Raw genomic sequence first — 25,025 nt, 5'->3', positions numbered from 1 at the left:
ATGACTCCAAGGCATCTAGGAATCACTAGGGTCATCCAATAGGTTTAGAGGCAATTTAGCAGCAACTCCAAACCTGCAAAGATTTAGTGCTAGAGCTATACTACCCATTTCAGAATTCTGATCAGTTTGGGGAAACGTGAATAATTACCCAGTTTAGTCAAATCCTTGGGTTTTCCTTTGAACCAAAAGGAATCCCTGAGAAAGCCCAAGGAGATCCTTCAGTCACCCAGAGATCCTTTTGATGTTCAAGATCATCTCAACCACAAAGAAACTGCTCAGGCCATAGGCAAAAAATAATGAACCCAGGAGTTCCCATCATGGCTCAGTGGTAATGAACCCGACTAGGATCCACAGGATGTGGGTTTGATCCCTGGCCTTGCTTGGTGGGCTAAGGATCCAGCATTGCCATAAGCTGCAGTGTAGGTCCAAGATTCCGCTGGAATCTTGCGTTGCTGTGGCGTAGGTAGGCAGCTGTAGCTCCAATTTGACCCCTAGCCTGGGAACTTACATATGCCCTGGGTGTGGCCCTAAAAAGCAAAAAATAAAAATAACAAGCCCAGAGCATCAGAGCACAGTTCTTGTGGATGAAAAAAGAAGATTCAAGTTAAAGCATACACAAGCAGACACCTTAATTTATTTAAGAAATAGTAAGCATCTGCCATGATCCAGACTCTCTGGTAGGTGCTGGATGTATGGCAAATAATGCTTACTGCCTATTCTCTGTGCTTAAAGCATTGAGCAGGGTTTCCCAACTGATTTTGTGTGTGTGTGTGTGTGTGTGTGAGAGAGAGAGAGAGGGGAGAGAGAGAGAGAGAGAGAGAGAGAGAGAGAGAGAGAGAGAGAGAGAGTGTCTTTTTGCTATTTCTTTGGGCCGCTCCCACGGCATATGGAGGTTCCCAGGCTAGGGGTCCAATCCCAGCTGTAGCCACTGGCCTATGCCACTGCCACAGCAACGCGGGATCTGAGCCGAGTCTGCAACCTACACCACAGCTCACGGCAACGCCGGATCGTTAATCCACTGAGCAAGGGCAGGAACCGAACCCGCAACCTCATGGTTCCTATTCGGATTCGTTAACCACTGCGCCACGACGGGAACTCCCCAAATGAAATTCTTCTAAGCCACATGATTGTTTCTTGCGAGGCTAGGAATTGTCCTGTGCCCTGTAGGGTATTTAGCAGCGTCCCCAGTCTCTTATCCACTAAATTTCCCCAGATGTGACAACCAAAAATGTCTCTAGATATTGACAAGTGTCCTCTGGGAGTCAAAATTGCCTCGCTGAGAACCATGGTCTCAGGTAGTGCTATCCAACAGAACTTTCTGTGATGACGGAAATGCTCTATATCTGGGCTGTCCAATACGGTCACCATAGCCACATGTGCTTACTGACTACTTGCAATGTGGCTAGTACAAAGGAGGATCTGAATTCTTAATATTATTTAATTCTAACTTATAATCATAGCCACACACGATCAATGACTACTCTATTGGACAGCACAGGTCTAGAGGATCTCCAATGTTCCAAGAAATGGTATCCTGACCTTCGCTTTCAGTGTCAGAACTCTTCTACCTCACAGTTCTTTTTTCCTCCAGCACTAATTTCACTGGGTCCAATGTTACTCCTGTTTTTTGGGAACTTATCTGCCTTCTCATTAGTGCATGACACATGGGCGGGTCTATTCCACATTACTTCAGGGTCTCAAATCCTGTCTTAGTTGAAACAGTATAGTTTGGCATGCGTTTTGGAAACTTCTGAGCAAGGGGAGCTGTCCCTCTCAGCAGCTGAGTGAGAGAGAGGAGCGTCCAGGAAGGTGGGGTGTGGGGTGGGGAAGGGCGCCAGTGGGCCTGCACCTACAAATCCCCGGAGGGTAGGTCCAGGGAGCAGGGCCCCCAGTGTGGCTTCTCCTTACTTCTTCTTCTTGTCTTTGCCCTGGCCCTTCTTTTTGTCCTTTCCCTTCGACGGCATCTTGGCTTCTCCAGGGGCTCTGTTGTCGTCGTTGCCTCTCTGCCGCCGCCCAGACCCGGCTTCGTCTCCAAGGACACCAGCACGCTGATGGGGTAAACTTCCGCGCGGGCCGTTGCCGGCGAACAGAGCGCACGCGCTCGTGACGTAGCCCCGACGCCGCCGCGCGGGGCCCAGTCCACGGGCCGGGCGCAGGGGGCGGGGCGGAGATCACGCAGAGGGCGGTGGGCGGCCGCGCCGGAGCGGCGCGCGCGCGCGCGCGGTGAGTGTGCGAACCTCGGAGTCGCCCAACCCAGCTCACGGTCCCAGCTGGTCCAGCGAGGAGGGCGGAGCGGGCGGTGGCAGGACGGCCGGGGCGTCCTCCCCTCTGGAGGCTGGCTTCCCGGCGGGTTCGGCCGCCGCGCAGCGGTGCTCAGAGCGTCGCCTCAGCCGAGTTTGCAGCGTTTGGCGTCTTGCCCTCATGCTGCAGCCAGCGTGGCCGCGGCCACCTCGCTCTCGTCCCTGCCCCGCCTCTCCCGAAGCTGCGTCTTCGGGACTCTTTTGGTTCCTTCTCTCTCTCCTGGCTTCTAACTCTTGCTAGTTCTGCAAGGGATGGTGCAGCCAGCGGGCTTCCCAGGCCAAACATTTTTTGGTGAGGCAGCTGAGGACTTTTCCGAGGGTGGTGGTTGGGCGTGAGGCGGGCCAGGGGCGTGGGCGTCGGGGAACCGGGCAAGGAGAGAAGTGCTGCCACCTGGGGTGGGAGAGGCTCCGGGGCCTGGAGGAGAGTCCTGGGGTCAGGCCCTCGGTCCCATTCTGTCCTGTCTTGGCAGACGCTGCCCGCCCAGAACCGGCCCGGGATTCCCATTGGCTAATAATCTCGTTTCTCCTCAGTGTCCTTTTTTTCCTGCAAGTTGTGTAAAGTTGAAAGCGCTTGCTTGCCTTTTTGTTTGTTTGTTTTTGGTTTAGTTTGATGTGTTCCCCTCTTCCCCCCAGCACGCCTGAAAAAGACTAAAACTCAAAAGTATTGTTCGCCTGTTTCAGAGGAGGAGCTCTATGATTATGCCTTCATTCATTGAGTTGGTCCTCGAGTCATTGAGGAGGATAGGGAATTATGGGTGCCAAGACAACAGTTAGGAAATTTGTGATTGAAGCTCTGCTGTGCCTAATCCTCCATTTAAAATTTTGTCGTGGGAGCACCCGCTGTAGCGCGCAACGGGATCAGCGGCATCTTGGGAGCTCCGGGACGAGAGTTCGATCCCCTGCCCGCACAATGGGTTAAGGATCTGGCGTTGCCGCAGTTGCCGCTTAGGTCGCCTCTGCTACCGGGATCTGATGCCTGAGAGTTCTATATGCGGCAAAATTTATTTATTTAGCTTTTTAGGGTCCCCGCCCCGCATGTGGACGTTCCCAAGGGGTTAAATCGGAGCTACAGCTGCCGGCCTATGCCACAGCGAAGGCAAGGCTGGATCCCTAATCTACTGAGCAAGGCCAGGGATCGAGCCCGCATCCTCATGGATCCTACTTGAGTTCTTAACTGCTGAGCCAGGAATGGAACTCCCAAATTTATTTTTTCATTGCACATCTTCCTTCTCCCTTTCTCTAGGGAGGGAGAACTTAATCCCTACACCCTTTCCAGAGTTCTCTGATGCACCCCCCTTTTTCCCCTCCCACTTGCTTCTGTTTCTCAATTCAGTGGTTATAGGGAACTTGCTAAGGTTAATAAGCACTGAAAATCTTTTTAGTCATACCATCTGCTGGCATGATAGTGGCTTGCTCTATTTCTGGTGCTTTCCCCCTCTGTTTGCGTGTCACTTTTCTGTGAGTCCAGGTGGGATCAGCATACATTGAAAGGGTTTATTCTGATATGGAATCTAGAAGTTACTATTGATTGTATATGTGTAAGGTTGAACAATACACGTTACTGACAGCTTGCAGAAAAAAAGAGGGTAGAGCATCTTCTATCAGAGGCCTTATATTTGGAATTCATTCTAAAAATTGGTTACTGGAGTTCCCGTCATGCCACAGTGGTTAACGAATCCAACTCGGAACCATGAGGTGGATTCAATCCCTGTCCTTGCTCAGTGGGTTAAGGATCCAGCATTGCCTTAAGCTGTGGTGTAAGTCACAGATGCGACTCGGATCCGGCATTGCTGTGGCTCTGGTGTAGGCCAGCAGCAGCAGCTCTGATTAGACCTCTAACCTAGGAACCTCCATATGCTGAGGGAGCAGCCCTAGAAAAGGCAAAAAGACAAAAATAAATAAAAATAGGTTACTGCATAATATGAAAGTCAGTCCAAGACTTTTGTTATCAGATAACATAAACATAAAAATTTGACTGTAGGAGTTCCTGTCTTGTATCCATGAGGACGCAGATTGGATCCCTGGCCTCACTCAGTGGGTTAAGGATCCGGCATTGCTGTGAGTTGTAGTGTAGGTCTCAGACACTGCTTCCATCTGGCCTTGCTGTGGCTCTGATTCAGCCCTTAGCCTGGAAACTTCCATAAGCCCTAAAAAGCAAAAAAATAAAAAAATAAAAATAGACTGTAACAAGGTTATTTCTTGATATATATATGTATACTATTTTAGTTACATGCATTTTATAGTTATTTTATCATACAACATATTTTATTGACTATAAGTTTTTGTGGTCAAAACTGTTATGACTTGAATATGGCTAAAAGAAATGCCCAGATTCACACTGTAGTAGAGCTTGTTCTAGAATGTACTGTCTTCTGAACCTCCACATTCTCTGTCAAAGAACTGGATGTTATTATTCAGTCATCTCTTTGTGAGAAACATCTGATGGTGCAGATAGTAAAGTAGGAAGTTGCTATGTAGCAGTTCGTCTGGTAGCATTTCCTTCCATAATTTCTTGTAGGTAGTTTTACTGTGAAGTTTATTTCGCAAAATAAATTTGCTTTTTTAATTTTAATTATAGTTTTTTAAAAATTTGCTTTGTTTTATTGTTTAGAATGCTAATGCTTTTAAAACTTGGGAAGCACTTCATGTGTTGTTGACTTGGCTTTGTAATTCTGTTTTTTGTTTTTTTTGCCCAGTTTGTGTAGTTCCTTGTCAACAGAAATGTGGAGTATCTTGGCTGAGTCCTCCCTACAGACCAGATCATTATGGTCCAGGGTCCTGGTAGACAGGGCAAGTATCTGAATGTAAGGTAATGTCTCTGATATCCTTTTTTTTCTTTTGGCCAGGGGGCTGGGGGGGAGGGTGCCCACAGCATATGAAATTTCCAGGGCCAGGGCAATTTCTGAGCCAAAGCAATGACCCAAACTGCTGTGGTGACAATGCTGGATCATTAACCTGCAGGAGAACTCCTCTGCTATCTTTAAGTTGTAAAATGTACTTCATTTACTCCTGGGTTGGTTGGTTGTTTTCTGAATTGGGTTTTCTGCCTTTCCCAAATATTGTTAACTTTTCTCTTAAAAAAAAAAAAAAAAAAGGGAGTTCCCATTGTGGCTTAGTGGTAACTAACCCAACTAGTATCCATGAGGACACAGGTTCGATCCCTGGCCTTGAACAGTGAGTGGGTTAAGGATCTGGCATTGCCGTGAGCTGTGGTGTAGGTCGCAGACACGGCTCAGATCTGGCATTGCTGTGTCGTAGGCCAGCAGCTGCAATTCGAGCCCTAGTCTGGGATATGCTTCAGGTGTGGCTCTAAAAAGCAAAAAAAAAAACCAAAAAACCAAAAAAACCAAAGCAAAAAAACTTTTTCTCTCGTCCCATTGATTGTAATACCACCAAGTGTGGAGTTGTTCAAAAAGCCGTATAGGAACTTAGGACTATATCTCATAATACATATTATTTCTAACATTTTTCTTCTAGTGGATCCACCTTTGGGGTTACTCTGTAAAGTAATCTGTGGCTTTATTCTGGTTTAGCTTGGAGACCAAGTTTTTACTCATAAATCATCCTTGAAATTGCCCAATTGCAGATACTAGTCTATAATATGAAGAGACTGGCTGAATAGAGTTTGGTTTTGTTTTCACATAGACTTTAGAATCCCAGATAAATATATTGTCATCCAAACTTTATCTGAAGGGACTGATTAATATTTCTGAATATCATGAGAGGTTAGTTTCATCCTACCTTTTTATTGCATGTGGTACAAACATTAAATAGGTATTATGATGTAATGATTAGTTCATATCTCTACAGGGAATAAAGAATCCTGGGAGTTCCCCTCGTGGCGCAGTGGTTAACGAATCCGACTAGGAACCATGAGGTTGCGGGTTCGGTCCCTGCCCTTGCTCAGTGGGTTAACGATCCGGCGTTGCCGTGAGCTGTGGTGTAGGTTGCAGACGCGGCTCGGATCCCGAGTTGCTGTGGCTCTGGCATAGGCCGGTGGCTGCAGCTCCGATTCAACCCCTAGCCTGGGAACCTCCATATGCCGTGGAAGCGGCCCAAGAGATAGCAACAACAACGACAAAAGACCAAAAAAAAAAAAAAAGAATCCTGGAGACATAGGATTTAGTCTTACCAGTTTTCAAATCAGTTTTTTTTTGTCTTTTATCTTTTTAGGGCCCCACCTGAGGCATATAGAGGTTCCCAGGCTAGGGGTCAAATTGGAGCTGCAGCTGCCGGCGTACACCACAGCCACAGCAATGCCAGATCTGAGCCGCAGCTGTAACCTACAGCACAGCTCACAGCAATGCCGGATCCTTAACCTACTGAGTGAGGCCAGGGATCGAACCCAAAACCTCATGGTTTCTAGTCGGTTTCGTTTCCACTGCACCACAACAGGAACTCCTCAAATCAGTTTTTTAAATGTTTACTGTTTTATACACACAGAATGTCTTCCCACAGATGATAATTATCTATTGGTAATTTATTTGCAAAATATTCAGTTTTTTTTTTGTTGTTGTTGTTGTTGTTGTTGTTGTTGCTATTTCTTGGGCCACTCCCGTGACATATGGAGGTTCCCAGGCTAGGGGTCGAATCGGAGCTGTAGCCACCAGCCTACGCCAGAGCCACAGCAACGCAGGATCCGAGCCGCGTCTGCAACCTACACCACAGCTCACGGCAACGCCGGATCGTTAACCCACTGAGCAAGGGCAGGGACCGAACCCGCAACCTCATGGTTCCTAGTCGGATTCGTTAACCACTGCGCCACGACGGGAACTCCAAAATATTCAGTTTTTATTTAGTTGTCCATTCTGACAAAATGACTTAAAGTCAGTTCTCTGAGAAAAATTATATACCCAAATTTCAGGCCCATTTATCAGTACTTTTCATTTCATGGATCTGTGAAATGTTTGTTCATTTAAGAAATGTTTAGGGAGTTCACATTGTGGCGCAGCAGAAACGAATCCGACTGGGAACTGTGAGGTTGCAGGTTCAATCTCTGGCCTCACTCAGTGGGTTAAGGATCTGGCATTGCTGTGAGCTGTGGTGTAGGTCTCAGATGCCGCTCGGATCTGGTGCGGCTATGGCTGTGGCGGGCAGCTGTAGCTCCAATTAAATCCCCAGCCTGGGAACCTCCATATGCCGCAGGGGCGGCCTTAAAAAGCAAAAAGCAAAAAAAAAAAAAAAAAGTTTAGTAAGTGCCAACTGTATACCAGGCTCTTGCTAGCTTGAGGGGTGCAGTGGGAGACAAGACAGGGCCCCTTTCTTCAAGTGCCTTACAGTCAGGTATGTAGGGTGCTGACCTGGACATTGATTTCTGAGAATACACAACCTCATTGGCAGCTATACACAAACATTTAACAGTAAAAAATCACCAAGCGGTGATGAATAAAAAGCAGATGGCATGGGCCTTAAGTGCTGCAGGAATTTGGAGGCATGAAAAACGGTTAGAGAAAATTTATAGGAAGAGATAGGCAGAAAGTCAAAGGGAAGGCTTTCTGGGAAGGTAGAGCAATATGATCAAAATCAGTGAGATAAGGAGTAATTTAACTAGAGCCGTGATTTCCAGAGTGTGGTCCATGCATCAGTAGTATCAGCCTCATCTGGAAACTTGTTAGAAATGCAAATTCTCAGGCCCCACTTGAGACCTATTGAATTGGAAATACGGTGGAGCCCTGAAATTTATACTTTAACAAGCCGTCCAGGTGATTCTGATGCATGCTAAAGTTTGAGAACCACTGAGCTAGAGCTGAGGGTTCTTCTATGAAAGTGGGCAAAAAACTTTGGTAGGTAGCCTGGGAATTTACAATGAAGGGTTTAGAATGTCGGGCAAGAACTCTGTCTTTTATCCTGCAGAGCAGAGTCACCAACTTGTAACTTAAGGGCTGGATTTAACCCATAGGTATATTTTGTTTGACCTGCACAGTGGTTTTTTTTGGTGGGGTTGTTTGTTTTTAATTTTTAAATGGAATTAGTTGTCACTGTTTAAAAACCAAATTTTGTTTAAAATCTGTGCTTTTAGCTTATCTCGAAAAATCAGAAGACCTGGTAATACTGGGCCTGTATTTCATTGTGGTAGCTATTTGTTGGAGCAGCAAGCAACCGACCCTTTATTTTTATTTATTTATTTTTGCGTGTGTGCTTTTTAGGGCTGCACTCTCAGTACATGAAGGTTTCCAGGCTAGGGTTCAATAGGAGCTACAGCTGCCGGCCTACGCCATAGCCACAGCAATGTGGGATCTAAGCCATGTCCGTGACCTACACCACAGCTCATGGCAACGCCGGATCCTTAACCCACTGAGCATAGCCAGGGATCGAACCCGTAACCCCATGGTTCCTAGTTGGATTCGTTTCCCCTGCTCTATGACGGGAGCTCCAGCAACTGGCCCTTTAAATGGGACATGTGCTTTCCAGTTTGCACAGCCCCCACCATTTCCCTTTGGTTTACACACATTTTTACTTACCTACATTTTCTGCCTGGCCCCAGTAGGTATTTCTTCTTCTTTTTGCTTTTTAGGGCTGCACTCACAGCATATGGAGGTTCCAGGCTAGGGGTCCAATCCGAGCTACAGCTGCCAGCCTACGCCACAGCAGCACCAGATCCAAGCCCCATCTGTGAACTACACCACAGCTCATGGCAACACCAGATCCTTAACCCACTGATCGAGGCTAGGAATTGAACCCACATCTTCATGGATGCTAGTCAGATTCTGTGCCACAAATGGAATTCCCAGTAGGTATTTCGCTATTTGAATTTGCAATTTCTGTTATGGACAGTGGGAAATTGGTGAAAATTTTCAGCAGCAAAGTGCTGTGACTTAGGTATTTATCAATTCATTCAACAAACATTGATGAATTAAACACATATGCCAGGTTGTACATTGTTCAGAGATGAATGAATCCCTGCTATGATGTAGGTTACAGTCTAGTGTGAAAATGATGAAAATAGCATTTTAGGAAGATAGTAGTATATGGATTTGAGAAGAGAGACATTGGTGACTTGAAGACCAGTTAAGAGGCTATAACAGTTCAGGTCTGAAGTGATAAAGGCCAGACTTTAAGTATCAACAAGGGAGTAGGAGGGAGAAAAGAGAAAAAGATGGGAAAGATACAGCAAAGCAAAATCGTCTGTCCTTGATAAGAGATTGGGCATAAGAGGGGAATTCACAGAAGGTGAATATTTTGAGTTGTGAATTAGGGAATTTGTGGTGCCATTAACAGAAATGGGAAATTAGAGAATCCATTTCATCCTGTTTGTATGAGGCAGGGACACTAAGGAAGGGGGAAGTTGGGAGATGCCAGTTTGAGGTGTCTCTTGTGTGAGTTTGGTATATTGGCATATACACAATATGGGTGTTTTTATTTATTTACTTGTTTATTTCATCTTTTTCTATTTTGGGGGGCCGTACCTGCGGCACGTGGATGTTCCCAGACTAGGGTCTAATCGGAGCTATAGCCTACCCCACAGCCACAGCAACGCCAGATCCAAGCCACAACCTCATGTTTCTTAGTCAGATTCGTTAACCACTGAGCCACGATGGGAACTCCCAATATGGGCGTTTTTAAGAGGAAAACTTGGTAGAAATGTTGTCAAGGGAGTTCCCATTGTGGCACAATGGAAACAAATCCGACTAGTAACCATGAGGATTCAGGTTTGATCCCTGGCCTCGCTCAGTGGGTTAAGGATCTGGCGTTGCTGTGAGCTGTGGTTTAGGTCACAGACATGGTTCAGATCCCGTGTTGCTGTCACTCTGGCATAAACCGGTGGCTACAGCTCCGATTGGACCCCTAGCATGGCAACCTCCATATGCTGTAGGTGCAGCCTTAAAAAGACAAAAAGACCAAAAAAAAAAAAAAAAAAAAAAAGGCTCATGAGGTAGTCCAGGGATGAGCACTGTCATTAAATTGTTGCTCTGTTGAGATAGTAGGCAAAGTTTTTCCTCTCATGATTTTAGTATTTGCAGTGCTTGGTTTCTTTTGCTTTTTTTTTTTTTTGGTCTTTTTGCTATTTCTTGGGCCACTCCCGCGGCATATGGAGGTTCCCAGACCAGGGGTCGAATCAGAGCTATAGCCACCGGCCTACGCCAGAGCCACAGCAACGCGGGATCTGAGCCGAGTCTGCAACCTATACCACAGCTCATGGCAACGCCGGATCGTTAACCCACTGAGCAAGGGCAGGGACCGAACCCGCAACCTCATGGTTCCTAGTCGGATTCGTTAACCACTGCGCCACGACGGGAACTCCTCTTTTGCTTTTTAAGAATTTTTTTTGACTGTGGTAAAATATGTATAACAAAAATTGCCATTTTAACCATTCTAAGTGTGTAATTCGATAGTATTATTTACATTCAAAGTGTTGTACAGCTATCACTGCTGCTTCCAAAACTTTTTTCATTACCTCAAACAGAAATTCTGGACTTGTTAAGCAATAACTACCATTCTCCCCTCCCCCAGCCCCTGGTTAACTAATATACTTTCTGCCTCTATGAATTTGCCTGTTCTAGATACTTCATATTAATGGAATCATAGTTTTTGTATCTTAGCGTAATGTTTTGAAGGTTCATCTTTGTTGTAACTCTGTCAGAACTTCTTTGCTTTTATGGCTAAGTAATGTTAGATTGTATGTGTATGTATCCTGTTTTGTTTATCTATGCATCTGTTGATGGACACTTGGGTTTTTTCCACTTCTGGCTGTTGTGAATAATGCTTCAGTGAATACTGGTATGGAAATATCTGTTTGAGTCCCTGTTTTCAATTAGGTTAGTATGTACTCAGGACTGAGATTAACTTGGTCCCTTTTAACCACGTACGTACATTTAATAGTGAGTGCCCCTCTAGATTACATTGTGGAACACACAACTAGTATTTCAGTTCTTCACAGCCAAAAAAAGACCTCACAAAGTGTATAAATTTGTGCACACCTACACTGACACTTTTCTAGGGCCATGCCCGAGGCAGATGGAGGTTCCCAGGCTAGGGATCCAATCGGAGCTGTAGCTGCTGGCCTACGCCAGGGCCACAGCAACGCTGGATCTAAGACACATCTGCAACCTACACTACAGCTCCCGGCCACGCTGGATCCTTAACCCACTGAGCAAGGCCAGGGATCAAACTGGCAACCTCATGGTTCCTAGTTGGATTCGTTTCCGCTGCACCACAGTGGGAACTCCAACTCCCTCTAGCTTTTAGAGGGAATGTTACTTGCCTCCTCTTGTTATTGCTGATTTTGTAAACAAGTCATTTTATAAGAGTGGCTGCAGTTGTATTTTGAATGAAAAAGTATGGAAGAGGAGAAAGAGCCCAAGACTACTAGAGAGATTAACTTGGTGATCTGCTTTCCAAAGCCTGAAACAAATGTAAAAAGAGATAATTGCATCAAAAATAGGCATGCTGACAAGAGAGGCAAAAAAGAGAACTTTGCTCTTATGAGTAACCCATCTCCATGTTCTACAGGTTGAAAAAGTGACACATTAGTTGAAGGAAACAAAGGGGAAAGCCCAGAAAAGAAAAGAAAATATTGGTAAGTAACCTATATAAAGTATACCCTACTTTTCCATAGGTCAAGATTTCTTTCTTATACCTAGCTAGCTGAGAGCTTATAGTTAAGTGGAAAGGGGTCAATGAGTCACTAAAAGCTGTCACAGATTCCACAACCCTTATTCTGTTGGAGAGGCCCTCATTTGTGTATGTTGACATAGAAGTCTAATAATTATGGCTCTCTGATTCACATCCCACAAAAGATTTTTTTTGCCACACCTGCAGCATATGGAAGTGACAACACGGGATCCTTAACCTGCTACACCACAAGAGAAACCCCAAAGGATTTTTTTTCTTTTTATGGCTGAATTTGCAGCATATGGAAGTTCCCGGGCAGGGGTTGAACCGGAGCTGCAGCTCGCAGCAACACTGGATCCTTAACCCACTGAGAGAAGCCAGGGATTGAACTCACATCCTCCTGGACACTATGTCAGGTTCTTAACTCACTCAGCCACAATGGGGACTCCCCCAAAAGATTTTTTTTTTAATTAAATGATGGCAGCTTATTGAAGGAGTCAGACAGTGATCAGTGGTGATAGTGCGATGTCAAGGGAAACTAGTTCAGAAAGCAAGCAATCTGGGACTATTTGTTGGCAGAGGGACAGTCCTAAAGACCTGTAGTCCCTGAAGGCATCCCAAGTTTACAGAAGAATATAGCTGATGATCATGCTCATAACCCCGAACCATAAGTATGTCACTTTAGAAACATTTTTACCAAACACTATTAAAATAAAGATGTTATGGTATTTAGAGAGGAAGCATCTTAAAGACATTTGAGGAAATGTACTTACATAGAGCCCCTATTCTTTGCTTTAAATATGAGGTATCAGGAGTTCCCGTTGTGGCGCAGTGGTTAGCGAATCCGACTAGGAACCATGAGGTTGCGGGTTCGGTCCCTGCCCTTGCTCAGTGGGTTAACGATCCAGCATTGCCGTGAGCTGTGGTGTAGGTTGCAGACGCGGCTTGGATCCTGCGTTGCTGTGGCTCTGGCGTAGGCTGGCGGCTACAGCTCTGATTGGACCCCTAGCCTGGGAACCTCCATGTGCCGTGGGAGCGGCCCAAGAAATAGCAAAAAGACAAATAAATAAATAAATAAACATGAGGTATCATTGTAATATTTGCCTTTCTCAAGCTTTTCATTTTGACGAAATGGGTTAGTTGATAACAAGAAGATACATTTTCTTCTCTTCCTTCAAGCTCCAGTATAAACAGTGACAAGTGGCATTGATCTTTGCAGTCACTCTTCTGCAAGTAAGTGCCTCCCACAATGGATATGGGTTTGGAAGCAGAGATAGTTTATCACTTTAGATTTTCATTATATTTGCTCATTGGGGAAATATTAACCCTCTCCTGATTAATAGTATCTTCTTATCTAAAGGACTTTGTCTTTTTAATGAATGGATAAAAGGCCTGTGACTTAAGAGAGACATCAGTAACAACAGTTTTCCCCATGGGGTGATTATTGTGGCTAAGTCAAGCCGGAAACAATGAAGAATGAAGTCATGCACTGCCTGATCTCATTTCAGTATAAGACTCAGACGGTTCATTGTACAGAGTGGGCCTTTTTGACACATGTCTAATGATGTTTGGATTAAAGTGGAGTAAAGTACAGAAAGAAGTAATCTGTTTATAGGAAATAAGTTCATATTTGTTAGTAACTACCAATGCATCAGTTCTAATTCCTCTGTTGAGAGAGTATTTAATCTTAGTGTTGGAGGGACCTTAAAAGATAGTGCATTCAGCCAGCCTGCTGATTTGTGAATCCGCTTTGGACAGTGTGGTCATATTTGAGCTGAGCCCTTGGGTCAAGAATTCTTACCCCACCAATATGAAACAACTCATTGTAGGGAAATTCTTCCTATTTAGTCTCTCCCCTGTAGTTTCCAGTCTTATTATAACTCCTTGGCAGCGATCTAATAACAGTTAATTTTTTAAAATAAACCTTTTTTATTGAGTTAATATTCGAAAAATGCTTATTGTAAAATTTTTCACTGGTTTTCAAATCTGTACCAGTTGTCAGTCTTATCCTTTTCTACCTAATACTTCTTCAGTACCTATGTATTATTAATGCTACCATTGTATTAGATTTTTTTTTTGTCTTTTTTTTTTTTAGGGCTGCACCTGCGTCATATGGAAAGTCACAGGCTAGAGGTCAAATCGGAGCTATAGCTGCCAGCCTATGCCACAGCTCACAGCAACGCTGGATCCCAACCCACTGAGCAAGGCCAGGGATTGAACCTGGTCCTCATGGATACTAGCTAGGGGTCTAATCAGAGCTGTAGCCATCGGCCTACACCAGAGCCACAGCAACAAAGGATCCGAGCCATGTCTGCAACCTACACCACAGCTCACAGCAGTGCGGGATCCTTAACCCACTGAGCAAGGCCAGGGATTGAACTCGCAACCTCATGGTTCCTAGTTGGATTTGTTAACCACTGTGCCACGACAGGAACTCCGGCAAGCTGGTTTTGGCTATTTGGAAAAAAACCTCGGTTGCTTCCCATGTGCACGCTCCATAAGGCCTTGAATGTCTGCACTACATGGTGGCTAGCTTCCTCCAGAGTGGGTAAGCCAAGAGAGCATGGAAGAAGCTTGTATGACTTAGCCCTTCAAGTCACACACTATCACTTTCCCCATAATCCATCGGTCATATGGACCAATGTTGATGAAATATGCAAGGGGACTACAAAAGGGCATAAATATTAGGAGGTAAGGGTCACTGAGGGCCATCTTGGAGGCTGGCTACTGAAAGTGATCATCCGTACTTGTATGATATTTTGTGTTCAGCTTTTTCCCCAGTTTATATATATTTTTACATACTTTTTGTTTTAGAAACTGTTCCCATTATGGCTCAGCAGTTAACAAACCCAACTAGTATCCGTGAGGATGTGGGTTTGATCCCTGGCCTCACTCAGTAGGTCACGGATCCGGTGTTGCTGTGAGCTATAGTGTAGGTCATAGATGTGGCTCAGATCCCGCATTGTTGTGGCTGTGGTGCAGGCCAGCAGCTGTAGCTCTGATTCGACCCCTAGCCTGGGAACTGACTTCCATATGCCGCAAGTGCGGCCCTAAAAAAAGGCCAAAAAAAAGGAAACTATATGGTATTCCAAAGATACTAACTTTCTTTCTCTTCTTTTCTTTTCTTTTTTTTTTCTTTTTTTTTTTTTTTTTTTTGGCTTTTTAGGGATGTACCCATGGCATACAGAAGTTCCCAGGCTAGGGGTCAAATCGGAGCTATAGCTTCTGGCTACACCAAAGCCACAGCAACACACAATCCAAGCCATGTTTTCGACCTATGCCACAGCTCAAGGCAACGCTGGATCCCCAACCCAATGATCAAGGCCAAGGAGTAAACCCGCATCCTCATGGGTACTAGTTGAATTTGTTTCTGCTGCACCACAACAGAAATTTCCTCAAAGACATTAACTTTTTTTTTTTTTTTTTTTTTTTTGTCTTTCTTTTTAGGGCCGTTCCCGCGGCATATGGAGGTTCCCAGGCTAGGGGTCTAATCAGGGCTGTAGCTGCCGGCCTACCCCACAGCCACAGCAATGCCAGATCCGAGCCTCCTCTGTGAACCACACAGCTCATGGCAATGCTGGATCTTTAACCCACTGAGTGAGGCCAGGGATCAAACCTGCAACCTCAGGGTTCCTAGTCAGATTCGTTTCCCTTGTGCCACAGTAGGAACTCTGATATTAACTCTTAAAAATTAAAAATGTCATGGACTTTTAACTTCTCTGAAGATAGCATATCCCACGACTTGAAGCCATCCATTTTTTGTTACAGTTCAAATGTTTAAAAACTACACCTCAGTGTCCCGCTTGTTCCCAAATGAAGACAAATTTAAATACTTCAAATAAAAGATAATTTTAGGAAAGAGTAGGAAGAAATGAGTTATTACATTTAAGATTACAAACATCAAACACTAAATCAAGGAAGATACAGGGTGAAAAATATATTAACAGAACAGCAACTTCTTCATGCTATACACAGAAAAAAATTCTAGGAGTTTTGATTGTGGCTCAGTGTTCCTAGAAAAGGCAAAAAGAGGGAGTTCCCATCATGGCACAGTGGACAACGAATCTGACTAGGAACCATGAGGTTGTGGATTCGATCCCTGGCCTCGCTCAGTGGGTTAATGGTCCAGCGTTGCCATGAGCTGTGGTGTAGGTTGCAGATGCGGCTCGGATCCCGTGTTGCTGTGGCTCTGATGTAGGGCAGTGGCTACAGCTCCCATATGCCGTGGGAGCGGCCCAAGAAATGGCAAAAAGACAAAAATAAATAAATAAAAGGCAAAAAGACAAAAAAGAAAACAAAATCAGCTTGCCAACCATTGAGTGAGCTATCTTGGAGGTCAAGATGACCTCCAAGCCTTTGGATGACTGCTGCCTAAGCTTGCTTTTTTTTTTTTTTCAGCCTACATCTTGACTAGAATATAATGAGAGACCCTGAGGCGAAATTATCCAATTAAGCCACTCCCAAATTCCTAAATACCGGAACTGAGATGATGAATGTTTATTGTCTTTCTAAGCAACTAAGTTTTAGAGTTATTTCCTGTGCAGCAGTAGATAGCTAACCTACACTATCCTAAAATATTTATTGGTTTGATATGTAGAAGAGAATTTGAACAATATAAACAATGCCTGATGTCTTTTAGATTTTTTTTAGGGTCTGCACCTGCAGCATGTGGAATTTCCTAGGCTAGGGGTTGAATTGGAGCTGCAGCTGCTGGCTTGTGTCACAGACACACCAGATATGAGCCTCATCTGTGGCATACACCACAGCTCGCAGCAATATCGGAGCCTTAACACATTGAGCGAGGCCAGGGATTGAACCCACATCTTCATGGATACTAGTTGGGTTCATTTCCGCTGAACCATAACAGGAACTCCTAGATTTTTTTTCTGGTAAGTCATTTTATGACAATTTTAACAATTTGAACATGTTTGGTTAAAGAAATTCAGTTTAGCTAATAGATTCAGAGAAGTAACATAGTTTATCCTAAAACAAATTAGTATGACTAGATTAGGTATTCATTAATCAGTTATATTTTCTCTTAAATATTTGTTTAACTCTTTTTTTTTTTTTTTTTTTTTTGTCTTTTTGCCTTTTCTAGGGCCGCTCCCATGGCATATGGAGGTTCCCAGGCTAGGGGTCAAATTGGAGCTGTAGCCGCCGGCCTACACCAGAGCCACAGCAACGTCAGATCCGAGCTACGTCTGTGACCTACACCACAGCTGACGGCAACGCCGGATCGTTAACCCACTGAGCAAGGGCAGGGACCGAACCCGCAACCTCATGGTTCCTAGTCGGATTCGCCAACCACTGCACCATGAAGGGAATTCCTTAAATATTTGTTTAACTCTTTATGAAAATATCCTCCTTTTTTATGTCACATTGCAGTTAATATTGTCACTTTTTATTGAACTCCTTCTTGGATGCTATTCTAGGTTCTTGGGCTACAAAACAAAAGATTTCTGCTCAAGGAGCTTATATTCTGTCAGAAACACAGATAGTAAGCATAGTGGTGTAGAGAAAAAGAATAGATCAGTGTAAGGGGGGATTGAGGAAGTAAACGGAGGTAGGGCACACATGAGGGAGTGTGGATGTAGTGTTAAATAAAGGTAGGCCTCAATAAGAAATCGTCATTTGAACAATGATTTGTAGGAATTGACCACGTGGAGATATGGGAAAAATTATTCCAGACAGTGGGGTCAGCAAGAGCAAAGGCCGTAAGGTGGCACCACACGTGGTATTTAAGCTCAGAGGTCAGTGTGGATGGAATGAGTGAGGTGAAAACTTTAGTAGCTGAGGTCAGAGAGGTAATGGGATGGGAGCAGAGCAGGTGGGTTCATGAAGGCCATTATTTGGATCTTGCTACTCTGAGGGAAATGGAAAGCCATTGCTAGATTTTGCAAAGGAGGAAGATGCTTTAACTTATATTTTAAAAGGATGACTGTAGTTGCTTGTTAAAAATAGACTGTAGGGGAGTGAAGGTAAAATCAGAGATCCGTTAGGACAATATTACTGTTAATCACATGAAAGATGATGATAGCTCAGGGAGTTCCTTTCGTAGCTCAGCAGTTAACAAACCCGACTAGGATCCATGAGGATTCAGGTTCGATCCCTGGCCTCGCTTAGTGGGTTATGGATCTGGCATTGCCATGAGCCGTGGTGTGGGTTGCAGATGCAGTGCGGATCCTGCGTTGCTGTGGCTCTGGTGTTGGGGCTGTAGCTCCAATTTGACCCCTAGCCTGGGAATGCCTATATGCTGCAGGTGAAGCCCTAAAAAACAAAAAGAAAGAAAAGAAAGATGATGGCGGCTCAGGCCAAGCTGGTGGTGGTGGAAGCGGTCAGAAATGGTGAAATTCTGGAAATGTAATCAATAACTTTTGGTCATGCCCAGGAAGATATCAAGACTTTCACATCCTGATGCCAGTCTAACTTTCCAGAGTCATCTCTGACCATCCTTTTCTGCTCTACACTCTCTGACCCACCCTGTACCCATCTTTCTTAAGTGCCATACTTTCTGACCCTTCCTGTGACCTAGCAGTTATAACTGTGGGCTCTGTATTAGACCATCTGGGTTTGATGTCTTTGCTCATTTCACTTAACTGTTGTGTGGTCTTAAATTACTTTAACCTTAGTTTTCTTATTTCCAGAATGGGGGTGTTAACAACAAAATCTACCTCATGGAGTGGTATTGTGAGCTTAAATGAAATAATCCATGTTATTCCACATAGTGCTTGCAATGTATTAAGGTCTCAGTAAATATTAGCTGCTGATAATTATTACCTCAGATTGTGTTCGTCTTTCTGGATTAAATGCTGACGTCCCTATATCATCTTCCGCTCTAGCCTTTCATTTGTTTTTGTTTGTTTTCATTTCTCAAATCTATATGACAAAAAATTCTTGAGGAAATTTAAAAAGTGAAACCAAACTATCCATAATTTCCCTGTTACCCATTTTCATTTTATAGTCCCTCTGGTCTTTGTCCACATGTCTTTATTATTTATGTAGTTACTTCTACTCATTTTTCATAATCAGTACAAATATCATCTCATGATGCCTTTCCTAATCCACTGTGTAGAGTTAGTCATCTGTGCTTTGGGCTTCTTTAACATTTTCATGATTTACTTAAAAAGATGTGGTTGTTTGTATATGTATCTATCACCTCTGCCACACTGAGCATCTTGAATAAAAAAGTGTTTATTCACCTTTAATTCTCTGGCACCTTGTACTTAGTAGGCACTATAAACATTTGTAGAATTAGACTAGTGCGTGGAACCTACCAAGTTTCCCTACCCTAGTCCTTCTTGTATGTAACTGCCAGAATCATATTTTGTGACCCTCTCTGGCTGAAAATTTTCAGTGGCTTGCTATTGTCTGCAAAGTCAACTTCACATTCCTTAAGTATTTGGTGTGTTCTACTATTTGACCTTAGTTTGCCTTTCCAATTTTATTTCGTACTACAGTTAGTCAAACTGATCTGTTCACTATCCCTTGGGGTTCCGCGATCCTCTTTCTACATCCATGTCTTGATTCATATTATTTCTCTTTCCTGAAAAGCACTCCTCTTCTGTCCTAATTCCCCTCTTCAATACCATCTTCAAATGCTCCCTCTTTTACAAAGCCTTCTCTTATCATCCCAGCTAGAAATAATCTCACCCTGCTTTGACATCTCAGATCATGGAACTGTGCTACTTGTTACATTTTAACTTTACAAAAGTAATTAAATGGATATCTATTTTTCTTTTCTGTTCGCTACAGTCTCTTAAAAGGCAGGTCTAAGATGATTCATCTTTGCATGCTGTACTTAAAAAGTAGCATTAGGCAACCGATAAATTCTGTAATGTCTGAATGAATAAATTAATATATGAATAATAGACTTCCTTGAATAGCACTCCTATGGGCTGGTTTGGAGGAGAAATGGGTGTTGAGAATGTGAGACATAGCCATGGGAAGACACTGGGAAAAGGGTTACTCCCTGCCCCAGTGCTCCTGTTTGCAGATTCCATTAGCCCAATTGTACCAAGTCCATTCAGGACATGGTTGCTGATGTTCAAGACTCAGTACTTGGCTGTAGGAATACAGAAGATATTATGTACCTTCACCTTAGACACCCTTCAATAGCAAGGTGTTCCAGAGCTCTGGCCCTTGGTATCACTATGTCGATCCAACGTTATATCCTCAAATGAGGCATTGCTCGCTGTGCTGACATCTATCCCAAACTTACCTTATTAGGCCCACCTTGGTTTTACTTTGCTTGGCTGATTTATGCTCTGGGTGGTTTGGCTAATCCATTTCCATGGTTTAGTTCATTGTTGAAAAATTTTATTCTAGTTACATGTTTAACTTGCTTTATGTTAAACTTTTAACTTTGTTACAGCCACCTTTGCTGTGGAACTCAGAAGAAGTGGCAGTGGGAGCTTTTACATTTTACTGTGTCCAGGCTTTTCGGTAGACCTTTCTGGTCACCTCCCTCATGCCATTATTTTACACTGTTGGGAAATACTGTCATTTTATCCAACTAATCAGTATTAATGTTTAAGGAGGAAATATAAAAACATAAATAACAGCCAGGAGTCACCATGGAACCTGTAGAAGAAAAACAAGCCCACTCATTTTGAAATCTGATTTGCTGCCTTTAGAACAAGTCTTTCTCACACCGGCCCTCTTTGTTCTTGTACACCTCTACATTCCAGCCATACTGAACTCTTAATATATGAAGTTCTCAGAATTCTTCCTTGTCACTCTCCCAGGGTAATTCCTGCCTCTGATTCAGGACCCAGCTTATGCTTCTCATCCCTTAAAAAGCCTCCCATTCCCAGAGTTCCTGTCATGGCGCAGTGGAAACGAATCCAACTAGGAACCGTGAGGTTGCAGGTTTGATCCTTGGCCTTGCTCAGTGGATTAAGGATCTGGCGTTGCCATGAGCTGTGGTGTAGGTCATAGACGAGGCTTGGATCTGGCGTTGCTGTGGCTGTGGCTTAGGCTGGCAGCTGTAGCTCTGATTAGACCCCTAGCCTGGGAACCTCCGTGTGCTATGGGTGCGGCCCTACAAAGCCAAAAAAAAAAAACCTCCCACTCCCTTCTCACCTCCATCCTTCTCCTTCTAAGGTGAGTTACTTGTCCCTCACATCCCTTCCTGTCATACCCTGTGCATAGTTCTGTCAGAGAACTTGCACAGTACATTATGGCTGTTGGTTTGTTTCTTCTAGTAAGCTGAAATATCCTCACCAGCTGAGCCTGTATCTAAAGTCTCTTTTCTATCGAGAAGCTAGACACTAGTACAGTGTCTGATATGTGTTAGACAACTTAGTGCCGGCCTTCTAAGTTCATCTCAAGGATGGAGGCTATTGAGTAGTTATATTCACTTCTCTACTATTGGGCTAATGTTGTAAAAGCATAAATTAGTAGAGAATCAATAATGATATTATATGGTTACATATCTGGTCATTGTAAACATAGCATAGGGGAGTTCCCCTTGTGGCTCAGCAGTAGTGAACCCTACTAGTATCCATGAGGACATGAGTTCAAACCCTGGCCTTGCACGGTGGGTTAAGGATCCGGCATTGCCATGAGCTGTGGTGAAGGTCGAAGACCAGGCTTGGATCTGGTGTGGCTGTGGTGCAGGCCAGTTGTTGCAGATCCAATCCGACCCCTAGCCTGGGAACCTCCATATGCCATGGGTGCAGCCCCCAAAAAGACAAAACTTATACCATGAATTATGTTGTAAAAATGTTAATTATAATCTCCTGTATATAAGTAGCCCCGAATTCATTTCCTGAGCAACTTCAGCCTTGTAAGCAGTAATTCTACCAGTTGGCACTGTACTATCATAAAAGTAAATGAACTGGACAATCATGTGTACTCAGAAAAAAAGGTGGATAAGGGAGGAGTGAAGGATATATAAGGGAGTGAGTTAGCAAAATGCCAGGCAGTCGGTTCCAAACTAGCACAAAGGTGAGTGTGATTCATGAGGCTGGTTTGATTCACAAGGGCTGGAATAGGAGCAAAGAGCAAAAGGCAATCAACAATGAAAGTCAGGATTCATAGGGCTCAGCGGACATGAGCAGGTGAGCACCCAGCTGGGGCCTGGGGCCTGTGGGATTGTGGCCTCACACTCTGGGGAGGCTGAGTGGGGAGGCCTGGTGTTTACTATGGAGACAGAGATGCGCTGAAAAGACTTTAGAGGGAGAGGGACATGGTGACAAACACTAGTTGGCACCAGAGTCTCAAAAGAATTGAAGAGGGGACTTTGTTGGGAGTGAGTATGGAGATAGCAAGAGAGACTGAGAAGACCAGTTCTGAAAGGAGTGGATTTAAATATGCTGATGTATATGCTCCAGTCTATATATATTATGTTGAGTAGCAGTAAAGCTTTTTATATGATTGACCCATTCAGAGAAACAGTCGATCCTTGGAAAGTTTGGAATCATGATCTTCTAATGGGTGAATAGTTAATTTCCTTTTGGAAAGAAGTCAGTTATTCGTATTAAATGAGTGCGATCCAGACCCTGAGTCACTTCAGTACTGTTCCACTGCTGGAAACACATCAGTGAACAAAACACAAAAATACCTGCCCGTGTATAGCTCACAAAGGACAGGGGCAGAGTCAGGAGCAAGGAGTATGAGAAAAACAACACACAAAAGTAGTAAATTGTGTAGTGTATTAACAGGTGAAAAGTGCTGTGAAGAAAAATAAACAGGTAGAAGGTAGAAGACATGCATGTGACCAGGTGGGTTGCAATTTTAAATACAATAGACAAGGAAGGACTCTGAGAAGGTGACATTTGAGCAAAGACAGTGAATGAGCAAGCTGTGTAATCTGGTGTCTTGCAAATTAGGGTGTCTTTCTGTATGCTCCAAGTTGTAAGCCTTTTTAATACCACCCTTACAGTAGCTGATCTAAGGAAGAATGAGATTGGAAGTGGTGTTAGGAGGTAGGGATTCAAAGCAGAAGGGACATTTTATGTGTTCATCATTTGCTTTCTCTAAAATCTGCTGTTTTACACTGAACACCTGGCATGACTCTGCAGTTTTCACTTCATGAAAACAGATACCTAGCATGCATTTTTTTTCTCTTGCAATTTCTTTTGGAAGAAAAACAAATGTTTGCTTAATGGGAACAGAAGCTGGCAAGGTTTTTTTTTTCAGAAACCACAATAGTAGAGGAAATATGAGTGAGTCCTGAGGAAGGCTGCTGTGGAATCTGTCACGACAATGGAAGCAAGCTGGTGACGGGAGAGCCCCTAAATACACTTCTCGAGTGAAAGGACTTAGTGTGGAGTATAGTTTGAGCTTTGGACAAGACAACGATTTGTTAATACTTGTAATCTGAAAAGGTTGTTTTTGTTTTCGGTTACTTAGGTTGATCTACTTGACCAGACTGGTTACTGTAAAAGAAGAATCAGCCTAAGGAAGTGATTGAAGATGTGAGTATGACTCTGGCCAGGCAGCTGCCCTGATGCAGTGGTTGATTTCCTGAGATGAGTTTTCTCTTTTGAGATTCCAGGTTTTCCTTTCCTAGCTGGTAGCTCTCATTCTTAACTATAAGATAGAAGTTCAACCTTGACTAGTTCTAACTTTGCCTTTGTAGTGCCTCAGAACAACTTTAGTTATTTTAAATAGTTTTATATTCCAAATGCAATTAACTTTAATTTGCTTTATGATGTGTAGTATGTCACCTGAGAAGGAAGGCATTTTGGTAAAACAAATCTTAGAAGATCAGCAGATTTGAGAATGATTAAGGATCTTCCATCTGTACTCTAAAAATCCCAAGTATTCTATTAGAGATAAGGGGACTGGGAAATGGGGACTTTGGGAGTTCTCGTCATGGCACAGCAGAAACTAATCCAACTAGGAACCATGAAGTTGCGGTTCAATCCCTGGCCTTGCTCAGTGGGTTAGGGATCCAGCGTTGCCGTGAACTGTGGTGTAGGTTGCAGATGCAGCTTGGATCCCATGTGGCTGTGGCATAGGGCAGCAGCTACAGCTCTGATTTGACCCCTAACCTGGGAACCTCCATATGCTGTGGGTGCGGCCCTAGGAAAGACAAAAAAAAAAAAAAAAAAAAAAGCAAAGAAAGAAAGAAATGGGGACTTTGGAACTAGATCTTATGTAACCAGTAACTATGACTTACTGACTTACATGAAGGGAAGTTCAGAGGTGAAAGCTGGATCAGAATACACAAAACTAGATATTCTGGGCATCTTGTTTTTGTTTTTTGTTTTGTTTTTGTTGTGACCATGGCCATATGGAAGTTCCTGGGCCAGGGATTGAACCCATACCACAGCAGTGCCCCGAGCCACAGCAGTGACAGTGCTGGGTCCTTAACACACTAGGGCATCAGGGAACTCTTACCTAAAACTGTTTTGAACAGAGTGCTTAAAGTGCGATTAAGGAAGCCTTAAATATTAGAGGATAGAGATGGCGTTCTTCATTTAATACCAGGAGAAAATATAGCCTATGCAGGAGACATTTTTCTTTGTAGCCTTATTCTAAGTTTTCTGCATATATTTCTGCATATATTAACCTACCTTAATATACAAATCTAAAAGAAATAGGAGTTCCTGTCATGGCTCAGTGGAAATGAATCCATCTATGAACCATGAGGTTCCAGGTTCTATCCCTGGCCTTGCTCAGTGGGTTAAGGATCTGGCATTGCCGTGAGTTGTGGTGTAGGTCAAAGATGCGGCTCGGATCTGGCGTTGCTGTGACCTGTGGTGTAGGCCAGCAGCTGTGGCTCTGATTTGACCCCTAGCCTGGGAACCTCCATGTACCGCAGGCACAGCCCTAAAAAATAATAAATAAATGAATAAATAAATAAATAAAACAAATAATGCTGAGCCACTTTAAAAGGTTGTTTGTTTGTTTTGTTTTGCTCTTTAGGGCCGCACTCACGGCATATGGAGGTTTCCAGGCTGGGGGTCGAATCAGAGCTACAGCTGCCAGCCTACACCACAGCTCACAGCAATGCCAAACCCCTGACCCACGGAACAAGGCCAGGGATCAAACCCATATCTTCTTGGACACTGGTCAGATTCGTTTCTGCTGTGCCACAGTGGGAACTCCCTAAAAGGTGTTTTTTTGTTTGTTTGTTTGTTTGTTTTGTTTTTTTTTGTTTTTGTCTTTGCTAAGGGTACATTAAGAAATACAAGCAGGGAGTTCCCGTCGTGGCTCAGTGGT

The 25,025-nt window shown here is 43.8% G+C and overlaps 2 protein-coding genes across 18 annotated transcripts in view; one reads left to right on the top strand and one right to left on the bottom strand.

The window, feature by feature from the left end:
- Nucleotides 1-2,102, bottom strand: part of BBOF1 (basal body orientation factor 1) — a 50,897-nt gene extending 48,795 nt beyond the window's left edge. For 2 of the 3 annotated variants that reach the window (XM_021099501.1, XM_021099500.1), the window contains exon 1: nt 1,909-2,077. In XM_021099501.1, the coding sequence (XP_020955160.1) occupies nt 1,909-1,964 (56 nt within the window). In that variant the 5' untranslated portion in view covers nt 1,965-2,077. Of the gene's footprint in view, nt 1-1,908 lie in introns of all 3 variants that reach the window. The other variant, XM_001929154.4, reaches the window with a different exon arrangement.
- ENTPD5 (ectonucleoside triphosphate diphosphohydrolase 5) overlaps nt 2,154-25,025 on the top strand; it is a 45,881-nt gene continuing 23,009 nt past the window's right edge. For 2 of the 15 annotated variants that reach the window (XM_021099512.1, XM_021099505.1), the window contains exons 1-2: nt 21,751-21,800; nt 23,208-23,272. The gene's annotated coding sequence lies outside the window, so the exon portion shown is untranslated. Of the gene's footprint in view, nt 2,593-4,996; nt 5,110-11,750; nt 11,818-13,031; nt 13,086-21,750; nt 21,914-23,207; nt 23,273-25,025 lie in introns of those variants that run through there. The other 13 variants (XM_021099508.1, XM_021099502.1, XM_021099509.1 and 10 more) reach the window with 12 other exon arrangements.

Source organism: Sus scrofa, chromosome 7 (genome assembly GCF_000003025.6).
Source record: "Sus scrofa isolate TJ Tabasco breed Duroc chromosome 7, Sscrofa11.1, whole genome shotgun sequence".
In the NCBI taxonomy this organism is placed as follows: domain Eukaryota; kingdom Metazoa; phylum Chordata; class Mammalia; order Artiodactyla; family Suidae; genus Sus; species Sus scrofa.
This window is presented reverse-complemented; position numbering and strand designations above follow the sequence as displayed.